The sequence below is a fragment of the Trachemys scripta genome, chromosome 2, assembly GCF_013100865.1.
Source record: "Trachemys scripta elegans isolate TJP31775 chromosome 2, CAS_Tse_1.0, whole genome shotgun sequence".
Lineage (NCBI taxonomy): Eukaryota > Metazoa > Chordata > Testudines > Emydidae > Trachemys > Trachemys scripta.
The window spans coordinates 172,283,676-172,304,167 of NC_048299.1; the positions used below are offsets into that span (position 1 = coordinate 172,283,676).

Below are 20,492 nucleotides of genomic sequence, written 5' to 3' on the forward strand. Positions count from 1 at the left end.
ACATATTGGTGCAAATTAGGTATTTGAGATCATGTTATTTCAAAATGAGAAGGCCATGAACTGAAGATGAGCACAGGTATCTAGCATATAATATAATTGAAATGTTTTAATTCATCATCAAGATGGAGTGGACGCATTACTGGAAAGTGATGGAGTAGAGCCCCTCCATTTATTTACTTATTTTATTTAGTTATGGCTTAAGATGCAGTATGCACTATATGATTATTTATATTTCCTGAGCTTAGAAAGGTGGTATGATCTCCTCCGCTTTATGGCCCAAGGTACATTTCTGATGATTGGTGCCTATATTACTGTCCTCTTTGCTGTTACATTGATTTTTAGAATTGAAATGGAAAAGGGCAGGCTGTTTTTAAGGTCTAAAATTGGATAACATAAGAGTTCAGAGATACAAGCTTTGGCATTTCAAGACAGGGAAGAAGATTACAGGCCAGGTTTTTGAGACTTTTAATTGATTTCAGGAGGACTACTTGTAGAGTAACGTCTTACTCAGCATGAGAAGGAGTATCAAAATCTGTCACTACAGGAATTCACTAACATGTCTGCCAGGTTTCTCACCAGACCTGGCAGCCTCCCATGGTTGGAAACCACCCCCCACTTTTGAGTACAGCAAAAATAAATTTCTGTAATAAAACCCCATGTGGAAGCAGGACCTTGAAGAAAGGCACATGCAGTGGGAAGCCATTCTGGCTGCCCTGCTTGACTCTTCCCTTGCTAATCCAGCATCTCACATGGCAAATGGGCCACCTGAATCCATAAATATGGAGGAAAGGGGAGTAGTAAAGATGCTACTTATGGAGCATAAGGCCACATGATTGGACTATTGATGGTTCTGCCACATCAGTGAAGGCAGCAACAGCGAAGTGTTGGCACCTATAGGCTGGATGCAGAGATTTAAAATGTAAAGTGATGTTTTAGTATAAAGACTTTGGGGCTGAATGCTCAAAAGGAATTAAGCTCCTAACTTCTGTTTAGACCCCTAATTTCCATTGATTTCAATGGAAATTAGGAACCTAACTCCAGTTGATCATTCAGCTCATTTTGTTGCTGGGAACCAAGGTGAAGAGAGTAAAAATGAAAGGTTCTGTGCTATTTCCAGGAGACAGAAAGCACCAGTATGGAGATTGGCATGAATGTGCATGCAACAGCAGGAAACTGGAATACAACGGGCAGGACCCTACAGAAGATGACACAAGGGACAAGTAACAGATAGCCATCTGCTTGGGGGCCCAATAGCCAGGATACCGAGTACTGTGATCTGTGCTTACTTTGTGCCGGGGCTGAGCCCCGGCACCTCTAGAGTTGGCACTTCGTAGCCCCAGCACCTCTGGGCTTGTTGCGTCAGTTATGAAAGTAAAAAAAAAAATTGCTTGAGTCCTGGTACCTCTTTCATTACAAATGAAGCGCTGACTGTGATGTATTAGAAGCTGAAGACAGCATCAGCTCAAAGGAGACTTTGGGAGAAACCACTAGCGCAGGATGTGACTAGAACTCGGTTTGGCCATGGTTGGCCTGGTTGTGATTGCTGATTATCTAGGATACTGAGTCTTCCTTCAGTGGGCACTCCCAGAGTGGAAAAGCACTCTCCTTCTTTTCAGTGTGCAACATCTGAGACCGTGACTTCCACTTACTGGAGCATACATGGGGTTAGAGCCATGTTCTCACATCAGACGATACTTGCTGTGGGGTTTGGCAAGTTGATGTTTTTGTGATCAAAGCATACCCCCACCAAGAAGTCTGGATAGTACTGGCTTAAAACAATTGGGTTTGGGTGATAGATCTCTGTGCTGCCTCTAGCTGAAACCTGGCAGCTCCATGTCAGATTCTTTTGTTGTTACAAAACAAAAAAGTGATTTCTTCTCTGGTTTATTTAGGTCATTGTGGTAAGGGTGGCTGCTGTTGAGGTGAAGTTGTGTGGGCTAGAGGGCTCTGCAGGAAATGAAAATGCTAAAAGCTTGCATCTCATGGTGTTATTCCTGTCCCAGGGAGGTGGGACAAGTTCACAGAAGCACAGTTTAATCATGAAGACAGTAAAAGTCACAGAGCCTCAGAAGAGAACAAAATATGGCTCAACTCTAAGTAGTGCAGCAAAATGGTACATAGGAAAGGAATTTGGGATGCAATGATCGTAATCTCATTAAGGTTAAGATTAGATAAGGATAAACTGTTCCTAATACATGGTCATATAATGTAGTAGCAAAGTTCAATATTTCCAAGCACTATAGAGGGATCTGAAATCATGAGTGCATTTTGTCTGTACAGTTTACGTTATAATCTGGGTTTTCTTTTAGTGGGATTGAGGCAAATAATTTAATGACAAAAGCAAGTTCATTCAAACTAATGTGTTCACTGCCATAGGTAAGAACTAGCAGAAACAAAGAATTCCCCAAGTGCTTCCTCTTTTTCCAAAAGATGCCTCACCTGCATGAGAAACAAGCTTATTCTCCACTTTGTCCTATCACCCTCTTCTGAATCGTCCACTCCAGAGGCCAGATGCTTGGATCCGGCCCTTCTGCATCCAGCACAGCTCAGGGAGTTATTTTTATTACCTCACCAGCAGTAAATCCTGAAGCCACGAGGTGCCAGTGCGAGACTGAGGTTTAAGTTAGAGCAGCTTCAAAGCTGTTCTAAATTTTGGTAGCTGCCCATAGTCCCAAGGAGCTGTTTCAGCAGCCAGGGTTCTCACTGGCCATGCCCCCTTTTCCCTGGGCATACCCCTATGCTGGTGGGGAGAGAGGCCAGGGAGAGGGTGGTATAATTCTGGCTCTAACTCACCTGAGGTTTCCCAACTTGGCACCAAAAACACCTCCCCCCCATACATACATACATACACACACACACAACCACACATACCACACTCCTTTGGGATTTAGTGGGTTGCAGCAGGGAAGCATGGGTGAAAACAAAGTGAAAAGACTGCTGTAGTGGAAACATCCCATGCCACCCCATGGTTTGTTACAATTCAACACAACTTGTCTTTCAAGAGAGGCTCTGGAGTAGCAGGTCATGTTCTGGATGGCTTCAGGTGCATTGGTGTTTTTGAAGAGGCCTGCTGAACATGTGGCTGGAAACAGTCCTCTTGGCCTCTTGTTTTCAGGGAATATCATGTGATTCTTAAAACAAAAAAATAGGTCCCCCCAGTGGCTTTTCCATAAAACCAACCATAATGTGATTATTCCCATTTAAACATTTTCTTCATAGGGGAATAGAATCCTCTAAATACAGAGTTTTGCCTCTTTTTCTGGCGTAGGCCAATTTGAGAAAATCCAAGGGGGTTATAATACATAATTCTTACCAGCTGAGATAGGCAACAGAAACAAATCCTAATAGGATCAGTCCTTTCTTCTTTGGTGGATAACGGTGAGGGGTAGCGAAGATCTCCAGCAGAGCAAGTGGCAATACAATAGTGTGCTGGGAAGAAAAGGGGATATGTCAGAGAGTGGCAATAATGTGTTGTGGTAACCGAATTAACCAAAACGTTTGTGGCAATGTGTACATAAATGCAAACCAATTATTGGTTAACAGCATAGAATGCCACAGAAAAGCATGCCACTTTACCAGTGAGTAAATTCCCATGATACAGCAAGCACTGAAAGTTTCTTGTTACCCAGTAAAAAGTATGATAATTAGGTGCTACTATAGAACACTGTGCCGCTGTGCATTGTAATCTCTAATGGACAGTGCAGAGATTTACTGCATTATCAAATGTACAAGGACAGTTGGAGTGAACCCCATGTATACAGTAGTACAAAGATTTTGTGAAATCTATCATTGTTTACTTTGAGATGGAAAGGAAAAACCCCTTGGCATTTTCTGAAAGACTTTCCATGCTTAATTTAAGCCCAGAGGTGATTTTTTTTCCCTTTAGGTAAATTTGGTGAAAATATCTCTAGCCATTTCTGAGTCATTGGAGAGTGGGGAAAAATACCTTAAACTTACCTTTAAATAAAAACCGATTTGGGGAAAATGTTATGGGATGAAAGGTGAAGTATTGTTATGATTAGAAAGCTACAAAAAGAAAACAATGTTAAGAATAGAAGTAAAGAATCAATTTCCAATACTGCAAACAGTGTCCTAAAGTTCCATTCCCAGACTGGTGATTTATCAGTGATCTGGAAAATGGAGTGGATGTTGAGGTGACAACATTTGGAGAGTACACAAAATGTAGTTAGGTTAATAATTATTAGAAAAGACTGAGGATTTTCACAGAGACCTAACAAAGCTAGGTGAGTGGGCAGCATGAGGGCAGGTGAAATTCAGCACTGACAAATGCAAATTTATGCAAATTGGAAGGGATCTTTGAACTACTTGTGCACCTTGCTGTGTTTGTTCTAAGGCCCTTTCAGATCATAAATACCCCTTCAGATCTACCTGTGGATCTCCATTTGTCTGTACAGAAAGGGAGTTTGTGAGTGGCACTGTCTCCACAACCAGGTCCTGTGTATAGGATGGAGTTGGGGCAGACTGGGGAAGGGGTGGTTGGGCTGAGGGCAGAGTTTTGGAGGAGACATATTAAGAAATAAGCCAGAGAAGCTGATACAACCCCAAATTGCATTAACTGTTTTTGTGAGTTACCATGGGGAGCTGCTGGAAGCAGATTGCAAATCCTTCGGGAGCATGCTCAAGGGAGTTGGGGGGGGTGCAGTGGGCTAGAATTTGTGCAAGGGTACAGGGTCTCCACTTGGATGTCACTGGCCTCTCACAAAGGGTCTTGAGCAGGGTCGACCTGGGAGGGGGGGATGCAAGTTGCCCCAGGCCCGCAGGGCCCCCATGAGAATATAGTATTCTATAGTATTGCAACTTTTTTTTTATGGAAGGGCCCCCCAAAATTGCTTTGCCCCAGGCCCCCTGAGTCCTCTGGGCGGCCCTGGTCTTGAGGTCCTCCAGGTTTTGAGGCATTTTTTTCCCCTCCCCTCATTCAGGGTCAACTTGGGTCAGTCTCAGGGAGGAATTTCTTGTGGGGATTTCCACATAGAAAGTCTGCTTCTCTGGTTTTCAACATGAAAGGAGATGCTCCGGCTCTAAATTAACTGTAACTACTCAGGAAAAAGCCCTGAGTGTTACTGTCAACAGCTCAGTGAAAACTGTTGTTCAATGCACACAGCAGGCAACCACAGCAAGACCAGCTCAATTGGGCTCCTAATAACTAAGCCAATAGGTTTTACAGATAGAATGTGTGGAAAAACTGCAGCAGCAAACACAATACATGAATTTTTCTGTCATATACTATGTTGCATTTAAGGTCTGACCAAAGTCAATTGAGGTCATGGGGAATCTTTACATTCACATCAGTGGATTTTGGATCAGGCCCATACACAGGACATGAAGGCGTGGTATGATATGTAAGTTTTATTCGCAGATGTTTTGGAGAGAGAGATACATTCTACCTCTAAAAGAGTGACACATTATGGCTGCATGCTGCAAGAGAGCACTTAGTAGAAAAGTGGTTTTTGGCATCCCTCTCACACACCCCTGGCACGCAAGGCCTCAGAAGCCATTATTCAGCCCCGCGTGTCTTGTTTCAATATCCTTCAGTTTCAGTTATTGTATTCTACAAGCTAGAGATAACAAAGGTTTATTTGATTGTTCTAGTTCATCTCCCTGACAGTGCTGCTGAGACGTCTCTGTTTTGTCTCTCTAGGACACGCTAGAGTCCTACGACCCCCCTCCCCCAGTCAATAGCAGAGGTCCAGCTGTATAAGTTCAAGTGATTCTTGGATACATTTAAGTAGAAAAAGATCTTCAGTTTGTATAAATTAATTTCCTCACAGTCCCTATAATTATGTCTTTTACTCAGAAATGTGCTAGGTATGTGCGGCTGCTCCTAAGTGTTTATTCTATATTTGATTTTGATGTTATCATCTGCTTTATTTTCCCACTATTGTATTCCCTGATGTGGCTAATTAGCCTAGAAAGCAGCAGACTGTCACCCAAATGCTGCATTAAGTATGGAATAAGTTCACATGTCTCAGTTACCTGGTTCAGGGACTCTTAGCTGTGCTACAGCATTAGAGTTACAGCTCTTATTTGAATTTGTCACTGTCATGGAACCCTGTGTTAGCCAATGGGTAGGTACTAGGTCAATAGTTTGTCTCAAAACAAAATATTGCCCAGAGAGGAAGGAAATGATGGTAAAGTATTATTTATTCCTTATTACTCTGTTTCAGGTCTTCACTTCACTTCATGCTTGTTCTTTGCAGGCAAAATGACCATATGCCCCAATTTTTCAGATAACACCCAGTGTCCCAGGAAATTCCTTTGGGGGCACACAATGTCCTAGCTTTCCATTTCATCAGGGGAAACATTTGTTTTTTCAATAACAACAAATTATTTGTTCAAGCCATATTGCTGCACCAAGGAAAATGTATTCTGTGTTTATTAGGCCTAGCCATTCCGTGGGAAAAGCAGTGTTTGAAGTCAAGAGCAAATCCAATGAATGTACAGCAGATACTTATCAAAGCCGGTTTTGTTTGTTTGGTGCTATTTTGCTCAGAATGAAAGTTAACAGTTGTTGAGGGGCTCATGATAAACTCATGCAGATCTCCAAGATATGGAGGGGGGGAAAAAATCCTTTATTCTGAAAAACATGTTGAGTCAGAAGTTGGCAGCAGTGACACCAACACGTGTTTTATTAAAAAGTATACTGTGTTCTGTGTGAACAATTCACGACCCTAAAAACACTTTGCCACAAAAGACTTCCAGTTTTTTTTCATTTTGAAAACAGGATCACCTTAATCATAGGCAGATAAAGAGAGATCCTTGTGTTTGTTATAGGAATGCTCTCTAGTGAAACTTGTTAGTGTACAAATGGCTTCTTCTTTTATATTGGCTTCTCACTCTGGGTGAGTGGATGGTGTATGTACATTTTCATTTTCTAGTCTTTCTCATTCCTGAACTTGAATGCACACTGCACATGTCCTTGCCATACTGAACATGTGTGCACATCCCTATGATACACATGAAATGCAACAAAATAATTCTAAATGGAAAAAAAAAAAAAAAAACAGAGAGACAGAGCCTTTCATCACCATACTGGTATCATAGAGCATGCTGGTGTTTTCACACATTTTATGAACTCTATCTACAGTTTGTTTTCTCCTTTAGTAGTAATTTACAATGGAATTCATATGGAATAATGGAGTACATTCACAAGAGTAAATGGGTTCACTGTGATTCATGTTTATACAGCAAATACCAAAGGAATGCATGATTGGCCACCTCTTGCAAAGTGTGCCCTTGCCAATGACATTCAATTAGCTTTCCAAATGAATTCCCTTGGATGGTTGATAAAATGCTGACTTTAGTGATGAACATTAGTGATGGCCCATATACCATGGTTGCTAATACTAGTTGTAAGGTCTTTAAAGGCTTTTCATTTTCACGGGGAAAAAAGTATGCTTTCATTCTAGCTATTTTTAATATTAGTCTTTAGTCACCAAACACCACGATTCATTAAAGACAATTATAAACCCAATTTTAACCAAACTGTGTTGTTAGCTGACATTTATTTAAATCAGCGCAATCTTTGTTTCGAATCAAACTTAAAAATATATACTGTTATGCTTCTTGATTTAAAAGGCAATGTAATAATTAGGCTTGGATTAACACAAATCAGAATGTTGGCAAAAATGGGTTGAAGCAATGACTCATTCTGTATTTCAATTAACAGTTTCTCAGTTTTACTTGCAAACAGGGAAACTGACAAAAATAATTATCACAGAGGGAGAGAATTATTTCATTCTGAGGTTAAAAAAGCCAAAATCGCGGTCTAAAACAATAGTGGTGTGTTCTAATCTCTCTGTCAATTATCTGAATGAATGAATGAGCTTATTCATCCGTTTTCAGGAAACTTTTTTTGTTTTGTTTTAATTTAATTTAATGTATATTTTAATTAATACCTCTGTGTGTTGAGAAAAGTTTGTTTACCTCTTCAGCTAGGATGGCAAAATTTTAAGTGGGAAAACTAGTGCTTTTGCATTTTTTGCAGACTGGCGAATGGAAAAATAAAAGCTCTAGCATTCATGAAGCTCTCTCAGCTGTTTTATCAGATGGTCAGGTGTTTGGAAATACAGCTCAGGTTATAAAGACGATAAAATATTATGTTCTCCAAAATCTTTTAACAGTTATTTATTATTATTATTATTTATTAATGCCGGGAAACTTTCTCTTGAGTATGACTCAAACTTCATCTGAAATATTGGCATACTGACTGGTCTCCAGAACATAATGTGGCATTTTCACATTCTGTTAAAACAAGAAATGATGATTTTGTCTTTTCCCCTCTGTATTCTTTGTCGCTCCCTGGATGCATTTATTATGCATGAACTGAACAAGGGCAAATCATCCCTTTTGCACAAAGAATTAAGAACTTGCAGTGCATCTACTTTCTAAATATATTATGTAATTTCAAATATTTTGTATCTAATATTTCCTTCTTCTTCTTTTATTATTATTATTATTATTATTAGTTAGTTTTTGTTTTAGAAAATACCGGTTTATGGAGCCAACTAAATGGTGGTGGATGGAAACTCAGGCCTCAGTCCAACAAACTACTTAAGCGTGTGCTCAAGCACATGAGCAGCCCAATTGAAATCACTGGGATTACACATATATTCAACGTTAAGCATGTGTTTTGTTATCCTGCTTGATCAGTGCCCCAGCAAAGAGTGGAATAGCTGTCTATGGATATTTGTTTTCCAAAGTGAATTTCCATTTAATCATATTTACTCATCCTGTATGTTTGTTTTCCATGAATATTGGAGAACTGAGTATGGCTGCACTATGGAGACTATATCGGCATGGCTAGGTTGCTATAGCTATGCCAGTTTACCCCCAAAATGGAGACACAGTTTCTGCTGACAGAAGGGGTTTTTCCATCAGTGTAGAAACCAGACATGCTAAACCTGCGAAAAAACCACAGAAATTCAGCTATTAATTTTTTGTCTTGTAACTTCTTGCTTGTTTGGCTTGTTGCTTGTTGTAGTTTGTTGCCTCTTTTTTTTGATTGGCTCCCAGCAAGCAGGAGCGGGATGCAAGCAGGAGTAAAGGGAGGAGAGAGTCAGGGGTGCACAGTGGGCCCACCACAGACCCAGACTGCACGCCGGGGGGAATCTAGTCACATAGTGTGCTGTGGTTCTTAGGGATGGCCTTGTTTTGAAATGGGATTAGTTTGATATATGGCTTATTGTGAAAGTCAGGGTGCTTATTTACCGTGTGAAAGTTGGCAACTGTGGTAGGAACACCACTTCTCCTAGCAACAGTAGAAATGTTGACAAAAGCATTCTTCCATTCACATAGCTGTGTCTACACTGGGGGTTATGTCAGCATAGCTATGTCAATTAGAGGTGTGGTTTTTCATACACCTGACCAATGTATCTATGGCAACCTAACTTTTAAGTGTAAACCAAGCCTTAGGGTGGGATTTTCACAAGCACTTAGCATTGGCCTAACTTGACTTCGATGGGAGTAGAGTTAGGCCAATGGTAAGTGTTTTTTGAAAATCCCTCCCTGATTTCTCTTCTTTCCAATCAAATCCTAGGAGCAGATTGTCTGCTTAACAGCTCTGTATCACTTGTAGATACTTACATTTGTGTCTTCTTCATCAGTAATGTTACTGAAAACAAAGGGTGAACCTCAATTTCAATGTTGCATTGGGGGGACACAGGATAGTTGCCCAAAGGCTAATATTCCTAGGCCAAATTCTGAGGTCTTTACCTAGTTTTTATTCAATCCATACTCAGGCAAAGTCCCAAGGTCTGAAGGATTTTACCAGTGTATGTGTGGCTTTCAGAAAGAGGTTTACCTCTTAATATCCTTGCGTGATGGTACCAAACAGTCCCCCAGTCACCACCATTGTTGTGTAGTTTTACTATTCCCAGTGCTTTCCCCCATCACTGCTCTCTTTCTCTCTTCTTGGCCCCTTGGTGGCACAAGCTTCCTCATTTGATTTACTCTGCTATTGTTTTGTCTTCCCTCAAATTTCACTCTTGCTGTTCTGCTCTGTAATCTGTCCTTACTTTCCATTCTCTTCTTTTATTAGTATGAAACTGCACAGTTCATTTTATTGTTTTATATTTTTTAAATAGTAAAATGCCTTGGTTAAAAGGCTTTGTTAAACAGATTTTCTCTCAGAATTATTAATATTAATATTAGGGCTGTCGATTAATCGCAGTTAACTCATGCGATAAAAAAAAGAATCGTGATTAATTGCAGTTTTAATCGCACTGTTAAACAATAGAATACCAATTGAAATGTATTCAATATTGCTCGTTTACTCTTATCAGCTGTCAAATTTAATCAAACCTTTAATATGCCAGAAAACAAACTTATTTCTTCCTTTCCAGGTCGAATGGTGCTCACCATGAAAAAGTGGAGGGGGCTATGTGAGTCCCACATTTTCAGAAACGCATGCGTCTAATTTGCTTGCACAGTTACCATGAATGCATGCATCTTCGCAGTTGTTGTACATGCAAATGTCACATTAGATGTTTGAGTGAATTTGTAGCAATAGTGCACACAGTTTTGCACATGTGCCTTTCTTTGAAAATGTGGACCTTATTGAGTATTTGAATGCTTATTATGATACAGAGTGAGTGCGTTCTGGTGCCAAAATTGTAATAATATTTTGCTCTGAAACTAAATACACAAGTAAGTGGGTAAAGTTCATATTGCAGTTTGAAGCTGACATGAGACTGAAATGATACAATCTTCCAACGTGGAATTTTGTCTCCAGCTGTCCAGCCAGGGGGATGGGTTAGGGAGCTAGCACTTGTGCATTCTCAAATAACAGAAGTCAAGGAGGATTCAATGCCTTAACATTCATCAATGAAATAAATACTTTCTCTCTGAGTAAATGGGGTTATGTCAACATCAATGGAAACATCTGAAAACTACATACAGCACTGGGGAAAACCAAGCATCTTAGCATCCAAGGGTGTGTGGCAGATAGTTTAATACACCATAACCCTCACACTGACATTCTTCTTTTCTGCTAACAAATGAATATAAGGGGGATCCTATAAATGTCAATAGCTGCCGGAGGGTTTAAAACCAGGATAGTTGGAAATGCAAGCAAATGGAAATATTTATCTCTTTGTCTATTTAAAAGAGCTATTAAATGTGTAATGCAAGTGCAGGAAAAATCATGAGATGGTCAGAGATGGCCGAAAATGCCCAGGTGTATATCCTATGAGTTAATATATTCTTTTGAAAAATAGCAGTCCTGGATGGAGTGCACTGAACTAAGATCCTGACTACACACAGACTTTGCACCAGTTTTATAACTGTTGGGTAGGGGTGTGATATTTTACTTTTAAAGTTATACCAGTACAACACCTAGTGTGGATATTATCTGTGTAAAGGTGCCTTATACCAGAATTGCAGAGTTCGCCTTCCCATATAGGCATAAGCTATACCAGTATAAATCACCCTTATGCTAGAATAACTGCATCCACACTAGGGTGGGGTTGTACTGCTTTCACTATGCCAGTATAGTTAAAGCAAGAGGTATAACTTTTGTCTGAAAACAAGTCCTTAGATGAGGAGAAACATGGGAAGCCTGACGGGTATTATGAATCCTTCTTGCTATCTATATTCGTAATGCTGTCAAAGCAATAATGGCTCACTTAAGTGAGGCTTCTTGTGCTCCCGTATTCTTCTCCCTTGCTTTCTGCATTACCCTCAGTATGCCCAAATACTCCTCAGCTGTCACTCATTGAGGCAGTTTGATCTGATGGATAGAACACTCAGAGACATGGTTCGATTGCTAATTCTACCATTAATGTGCTGTGTGACCATGGGCAGGTCACTTCTCCACTGGGCCTCTACTCTCTCCCACCACCCCTTTGTCTTAACTGATTGTAAGCTCTTCAGGGCATAGACTGCCTCTTACTGTGCGTCTGTAAAATGCCAAGCACAATGGCATCCTGATCTTTGTCGAGGTTTGTAAGAGTTACCATAATACAAAAAATACGAATAATTTAGGCAAGTATAATATTAAACCAAAACTTGCCTATAGTCTAAGAAAGTAACATACGGAATCAAACGGAAAAGGATAATGTTTTGCAGACCAAAAGGAAAAAAAACTATTTTATAATGAAGAAAAACATACGCTTATGGTTGTTCAGAACACAACTGAATGAATAGTTGCATGTTTTCTTTCTTGTGCTACAAACTAATGACCCACAATTCTCCTTTTTGTTTTACTGTCAATCCTGTCAACCCCTTAAAAATCCAGTGTTCTTCTCAACTGCCATTAAAATGAATAATATATTCACGTGATTCAATTCAAACTGTACGTGTCAGGTAGTGGCTTTTTGGGGAGCATCCAGATACAGCTTAAAAACAGAACATCAGGAACGAAATAAACAATTTCAATGAGAGAATGGACCAAAATGGCTTTTATCTGAGTCACCCTCCACCTAAAACCTTTGGTTCAGATAAAATAATAGTACTTGGGACGTAGGTAGTGGTTTTTCATCCATAGATCTCAAAGCTCTTTATAAAGATGGGCAAGCATAATTATCCCCATTTTACTGATGGGAAAACTGAAGCACAGAGGTAAAATGAATTGTATAAGACTCAATATGAGAGTCAAGACTAGAACGCTGATCTCCTGGCTTGTAATGTAGCACCTTCTCCACTGGCTCCACCTCACTGCCTCCCTAAATCCTCATAACAGAATTTGATTTCCAACCACTCTTCCTTTTTCAAAATGAAAATTTTCCACTTGGGTCATTGCAAAACCATGACTAAAACATAATACCCTTGATACATTGCTGGTTGTAACCATCCATTTGAATATCAGAGCAAAGTCTCAACATTCCCAGTATGCATTGCTCAGATTGCTACAAAAAGGAGAGATACACGTCTCCCCACCTGCTCCTTTTCTCATTTAGTAATTATTCAGCATGAGCTTGTTCCACCCAGAGACTAAATTCACGTGACAAGCAGCAAAAGCCCCCACTTAGACATTCTGTGGCTAGTTATGCAAAGAGAAAACCCCTTGATGTACCAGCATCAGGGAAAAGATACAGGGTTGGTTGGTTGATTGTCACAAGGAAGAGAGAAAGCTTGGTTGCCAACTCAAGAAGCTTTGTGTTCCCAGAGCATTTGTGCATGTTTCTTGTATGACCTAGACAAACTGTTTACTTACGTAACATAATGCTTCACATAGGGAGATCTCTGGCCCAGATCCACACTGAAACTAAGTCCCAGTTTTACGTGACTAAATCCTGAGGGTCTAGTCCCCCTGTTATAAATACCTAAAAGAGTCATTAGAGCAGGGAGGACTGGACCCTCAGTTTCCCACCTCCCAGGTTGGGGGCCTGAAGTGGCGTAGCCAGCTTCTAAGAGGAGGGGGAGCAAACATAAAAAAGGCCCCCCCTCCGGCTCCTCCTCTGGCCATGCCCCCTTGGCTCCTCCTCCGGCCGCACCGTGCCCCCCCCCCTTGCTCCTCCTCCGGCCGCACCACCCTTACCCCCATAGCTCCTCTGGCCCTGCCGTGCCGCCCCCATTTCCCCCCCCCCCGCTCCTCCGGCTGCCGGCCCGCGCCCCCCCCCCTTTCTCCTCCGGTCGCGGCTGCTGGCCGCACTGCAGGCCGCAACCTCCCCTCCTTCTCCCCACTCCTGCAGCCGCTTTTGGAAAGGCGGGAGAAGCGGCTGCTTCCCCTGCACCCCGCTAGCTACGCTACTGGGTGCCTGAAATACCAGGCAATGGAGTCATGCTCTTTCTCTGTGCTCCAGTGACTCTGTAAGTAGTAATTCACAATGGAAGAGCTTCAACAGGAGAGACTGAGGAAGCCCTACATCAGCATATCCCACAGCTCAGTGATTACAGCCCTCTCCTGAGAGGTGGGAGAGTCCCTCTTCAAATCCTGTCTCCCCCTCTGCCAGAGGGGGAATTGAACCTGCATTTTCCACACCCCAGGTGAGTGCTATAATAACTGGGCTAAAAGTTATAAGGTGAGCGCCTTCTCCTTCTTCTCCAGCCCTTTTGTTTGGAGTAAGGCAAGCGCCAAATGCATTTTTCACAAGAAATGACTTAGGTGCCTAGGCCACTTGACTCCAGGAAAGAGGTTCCTGGTTGTAGATCACAAGCAGAACTAAGTGCCTCTCTGTAGCCTAGATTTAGGCATCTAACTCTGTGAGAGGGGCATGGCTTAGTTTACATTTTTCTTGTTGTCATCTTCCATTGCCGAATCTGTGTTTCCTGTAAGCTGCGTGCTTCAGCAGCCGCGCAAGAGAGATTCAAGCGCTGCCCAGCTGATTAGGAGAGCACACACAGCCGGCAGCATGTGTTCAGGTGCCCCTCCCACGTGGCTGTGCAGTGGGGGGCGGAGGAGGGTGCTGATGTCTGGGCATCCCCCTGCCCCCAGCCCCTGTACCCCATTTCCACAGGGCAGAGGGGACACAGCCTGGCTCAGGACTCAGGGCTGCAGAGGGGAAGGGTGAGTGACTGAGTGCCTTTCTTAAAGAGACAGTGCACTATTTTTGAGATTTCCCCAACAGCCAGCTCACACAGTCAGTCAGTCTCTCTCTCTCTCTCTCTTTCTCTCTCTCTTCTCTCCCCCCCCCCCCCAACCCCAACCTGCCCATATATCCCATCTCCACAGAGCAGGGGAGGTGAGACAACAGGGCTCAGGACAGAGCAGGAGAGCTTTCAGTGAGTGTCTTAAAGAGACAATGCAGGGTGTCTCTCAGAAACTTTCCCAGCAGCCAGCACACATGCTGTGTGTGTGTGTGTGTCTCACTCACACACACACACTCACACACACACGCACACACACAGTCTCTGTGACACACGCACACACACAGTCTGTCGCACACATAATGTGTCATGCACGCACACACAAACACTATCTCTGTGTCACACACACTCTCTGTGTCACACTCACCTCCCAACACATACTTGTATTATTATTGTTGTTACTTCTTGGTACTTCCTGCAATGCACACATATTCTCTGTAATTTTATTCTTTCAAAGTGTGTTATTGTTTTGACCGGTCATTTCATATGCATTTCATAATTTTTATTTCTCTTACACTTAAATTTAATTCCTCGAATAGTGAGTTCTAAAATGCCTAACTTTTCCTGGCTGGTTTTTCCATCTGGACTTTTAAAAAAATATATATTATATCTAGGTTTTTTGTTTTTACTGGTGGCCCACATCCATGTATACCTTGGTGCACATGACAAAATTTATTCTGCACGTGGATGGAAAAAATTAGAGGGAACATTGGTTGCCTTGTTTAGGCAGCTCCCTGCCTAAAGTTCTGGCTTTTGTGGATCTCATGCTTAGGCACCTATCTCTTCCCTATTCCTTTGTGGATCTGGGCCTCTGAGACTCTTCTATTGACTTAAAAACACTCAGGCTGTAAATGATACATCCCTTATATATAAATGATATATCCCAAACACACAGACACCTAACAAAACTAACAGCTTTCCCCCCATTGCCATGATAGGAACTTTTGCTAACCTCAGAGCTGTAAAATATTGCAGAGTTCATGGGGTGGGGAGGGGGGGAAACCCTCATTAAATCTTTTCCCTGACAATTGACATTTAATATGCTGTCCCTTTAAATATCTGGCAGCTCCCCAAATCCCCATGGTATTTACAGTGGACATCTTGGATCAAAAGGAAGAAATGCCATTGGCTATTTCTGAAGCCTTAAAAGCCTTATTTACATGATGATAGCATTTAGAATGCTCACATAGGCTCTCCCGCTGCCCCATCAGTCCCAATGATCTTTTCAGAGTTCTGAATTCACTTCTGGCAGACATCTTGGATTCTACAATTACTAGAAGGAAACTTCCCCCATGCCCCTCCCACAAGTTGGCAGAACTGCTAGTAGTATTAATCATTTATATAGTACTGTAAGGTGAACATGGCCTATTACATTTCATTACAGGCAGCTGGTTTGCAGTGTCACTGAGAGATTGGTTGATCATTGTGCAGTAGCTGGAATGCTTCCCAAAATACATGTGTTTTCAGGAACTCCTTAAATGAGGAGCGGGAGGAAGCTTGTCATAGATGAATTAGCAGATGACATTTATTGCAGACTCAGCAACTAGAGTCAGTGCAGATCTGCCTTGACAAAGTGAAAACATGGTTCTATCTTGTAATGTAGGTGGGACCTAAATGTGCCCCTGAATGTGGCATGATTTGGGAACGTAAGTTAAATTGCAGTTCTATTCCATCTACACTTACAGGATGGGATCATTTTAAAACTGAGTCTGGGATGCTGTAAACTGATTTCCCAGCATGCTATTTGCAGAGGGTGATGCAAGTCATCCCATTTGGTTATGCAGATTTGAGTTACGCAGATCATCCCAAAATCATGTCAATAAAAAATTGATACCACATCAAATTGTCAGGTATTCTGTATATGCTGAACGTTTACAGAAGGAGGGAAATATAGATATCTTGGAGAGCTTGAAAACATTTCACTCTTACTATTTTTTGTACCCCTCCAATTGTAAAGTTAGGATCTCTTAGTACTGTTTGTCCATCTATACAGGCCTGGGAAGGAGAGAGAAATTATAACAAATACATTTTAGAGACTTCTGCAAATAGTTTTTCCATCTGTAATAATGTCACACTTGGAAGCCCCAGCCTCTCTCAATCTGCCGAGGCCGTTACAAAAAGTTGCCGTATTGGGAAGGGCAAATTCCCAGCTATGCACTGAGATTTAAAAATAAATAAATCTAAAATCTAGCACTGAACTAGATACTAAGCTAGCCCTATTGCTGGTCCAGAATCCTGAACCTGAGACCAATGTAATTTTGAGAAGAAAAGGAATAATTTTCTGTGACTAATAGTTTTAAAAAAATAGAGGTTGTTTGCATCTGTTAAGAGGTTTGGAATGTAGAAGTAGTCCCAGTGAAACTGGATTAGTAGGCAGAGAGCAGGTAATAGGGTCAAAAGTGCATAATGGCTGCCATTTATCACTCAGTTTATTACATGGATATCACTAATGGGGAAGTGGCATATATATATATGTGTGTTCATGCTGCACAAGCATAAGTATTTGTAAATATACATTTATAAAGTGGATGTTTTTAAAAAATCTAACAAACGTTCTCAGTCAGAAATATTTGGGAAGTTCCATTTAGCTTCAAAGGCATCAGAAATTGCAGTGTGTTGCAAAGTTATTGAGTTGGAAAAATCTTAAAAAACTGGAATCTTGAGAGAAACAAGGCTGGGACGTCTGCATGATTATTTCATACTTTTTGGCTCCTCTGATTCAGTCTAGCATTGAACCTCTCCCCTTCCTGCCTCCTTTAGCCCCAGGAGGCTGCCATGACCTTATAACCACCCACAGTTTCCATGTTACTGTCAGCATCCTTATACTTGACTGATGAGAAGTATGTGATTATTCAACACATCATAAAAACAGCTATGGCAATTGAAGGAGAGATCTGGAATATATTTATAGAAATCTGTAAACAATCATTTCAATTCAGCTATTCAGTGCTGTGCACACATTACCTTATGAGCTGTTGAGCTGTCAGATTTTCTTTGATTCTTTCACCTCTTTTAAAAATTCCCCAGTGCTCAGCTGTATTCCTAACCATTTTGTATTTTATAACATTCGGTTTACGGAGACCATTTCTTTTTTGAACTGAAGTAACCTAGAAGGTTTTCTTTTTATGATTACACATCTTTTCATCGATTTTTTTTTTAAGAGGCTTGACGTGCCATGATTCACTGACATTCCCTGTGTGCTAAAAGGCTTCTTTAGGCAATTATAGCGCATGCATCCGTTCATTACATACAGCTCAATGTGTGCTTTAAATAGACAGCAGGGAGGGAAAAAGTTGTGAAACCCTTTTGGAAAGATAAATAATGCAACAGTGGAACATTCATGGCAAAAGTCTGTGTGTTCTAGGCACTAGTCCGGCTTTTTACTCACCATAGCATGATTTAACCACATTGGAATGATCCCATCCAGGCTCTTGGGGTAAACCAGTTCTCGGTTGTACGTATACAATACCCAAAAGGACATAAACACAAACTGCAACAAAAGAATTCTTGTTGTAAAAGGCAAAGCAGTCTGTAGGAAAAATGTGAGCTTGCGAGATAAAACAACAGATGTATCACACAAATTACAAAGTAAAGAAGGGAAGTTACTGCAAGATGCAGTGTTCTGCTGCTGTTAAAGCCATGTCAGTCTCACCTTGCCTTCTCAGTATTCTGAGTATAAGAAACTCCTCCTCTACTGTATAAACTGCTTACTGCTGACACTGAAATTTCCAGGGAACACATGACTATCCTTGAACCTTTCTTATTTTTCCAGTAGGATCTTGGATGGTCCAAGATTCCTAGGCCTTGGCTGTCATGCCAAAGGATTTGTTCTGCTCAATAACAAAGTAAAAGCAGATAGTGGCAAGACTGATTGTCTAAATCTTGGCATGCTGGTAAAGTCTGTAAGCTTCATTCCTAAGCTGTAGGTACAGGAGTAGGCTGTATCTTGGGCCATCTGATCCAATAGGGGAGGATTTACAGTGGGAGGATTTAAGTGTAAGAAATGAATCCCAGTATCAGCTACTGATATCCGAAAGCTCATTTGTACTTTCTTGGCCTGGTTTTACGTTTGAGCACAAGTTGTCCGTATTATGGAAACTGAGGGCATGAGAGGTGGGGAGGATTGTCAATACTAAATATAGCACATGCAGGTTACAGACGGATGCATCCTGGTGTTCATCCCTTTTCTGTTACATACCCAGAAGCATGCATGGGAGATGTGACAGCAGTGTTACAAGAAGCTGGTATGCAAAGAATGACTAGTAACTGAGATGGCTTAGTCTCAGTTGCAAGAATGGCCTCTCTTGATTCACCTGGCTGAAATGCTTGTGAACCCAGTTAAAGATGAGTTTCAGCTCTCCTGAGGCCAGCTTCTGCAAGCCCCTTTCACACTGAGTTGTACTGACTAAGTGATTTCAGTCTCTGGCCCATTATATGCAGAACCATGTGGCGGACACAATTGTCTACATGTGAGCAGACAGTCCAAAATGAATCTGTTGTAGATTATTCTAAGTAATATCATTTAAGTCTGTTTCTCTTCTGTGTTTGTTTAAACTCATTTTGCAGTCAGGGAAGACAATATGAGGATTTGTTGCCTTTTAAGGACCTTACTAGACTCTTAAGGCACAGTTGCCCTTTCAGTGAAACTACTTCAGTAGATAATTCCAGTGGCTCTGTATGTGTAAGGGTAGCAGAATGTCTACTTTCTGCCCTTTGATTTTGGTGGATGTCTGTTTGCCTATGGCTGGGTTGTAGGGGGGCAGGGGGAGGGGGGCTTGTAGACCACTATGTCGGAGCAACATGTTCAACATTAAACCACTAGCTAGCCTCACATCTGGGGCTAGATTTAAGCATTGTTTCCTCATTTAAATGGATTTGTTCTGTTTTCAAAAGACAAAATGAAGCTCCCTAGTAATATCTGTATCTATTTGGTACATGTGTATATTTGATGATTATTATTATAGACATTGGTTACTTACCGTGGACAGAGGGAAAGCCAGGACACTGAAGAGAAGGTCTCTGCAGGAAATTATGTACTTAACACTTGGCAGTTTCTTAATTAGTCTCAACACATCAGCCAGGAAGGAGATCCCATAGAAAACAGCCTGCAAAACCTAAATTAATTACAGATAATGAGGGAATCTTCATCCACCTTTGATTAGCATGTTCCTGCATGAACTCAATACTTGCTCTTTAGGGAGCTGTTTTGTTGGTGAACTACAAGTCAGCACCAGGGAAATAGCTTTTGGCTCAATTTTCCTTATTAACTGAAAGTGATTAAATAAAGTAGTTCAGGAGATTACTTTAACAGTACCTCTCTTAATGGACCGAGCAGAACAGTGTGGTGTGAAGAGTGAGCTTTATTCAGACTGGAAGTGGCAGGATGTGTTGTAAGAGAGGTCTTTTTGCAATTAATATGTTAATTGTTAACCTCAAGGCAACAAAGTAGAGACGGGAGGGGACAAATCTGTGGCTATTTGGAGTTCTAATGTTTCCTGCAAAGCAAACACTATAAGTGTTCTCAGAGGTTAGCCAAGATGCAGGGCTGGCTCCAGGCATCAGCTAAGGAAGCAGGTGCTTGGGGCGGCGAATACAAAGGGGTGGCACTCTGACCCCTATTGGGACGGCACGTCTGGGTCTTAGTCAGGAATTTGGTGGCAGGTCCCTCAGTCCCTCTCTTCCTCTGAAGTGCCGCCGAAGAGGAAGAGAGGGAGTGAAGGACCCGCCGCCGAAGAATGGAGCCGCGCGATTGAGCTGCCGCCGAAGTGCCGCCGATCGGCTTTCTCCTCCCCGCCTCCCTCCCGCCGCTTGGGGCGGCAGGAAGCCTGGAGCTGGCCCTGCCAAGATGGTGCCTCCTGGATGGTGGTGATGTGTTAGAGCTCATGCCCATACTGTACCAATTAACCAATACAAAACACCCTAAAAGGGCTGTGTTAGACAGAGAAGCC

General features: G+C 41.7%; 1 protein-coding gene across 1 annotated transcript in view; it reads right to left on the reverse strand.

Moving 5' to 3' along the window:
• ADTRP (androgen dependent TFPI regulating protein) overlaps positions 1–19,658 on the reverse strand; it is a gene marked incomplete at its 5' end in the record, with an annotated part of 34,758 nt that extends 15,100 nt beyond the window's left edge. Inside the window, 3 exon segments of the mRNA XM_034762308.1 lie at positions 3,314–3,429; positions 17,933–18,034; positions 19,524–19,658. Coding sequence (XP_034618199.1) covers positions 3,314–3,429; positions 17,933–18,034; positions 19,524–19,658 — 353 coding nt within the window.
• Positions 19,659–20,492: the final 834 nt, after the last annotated feature.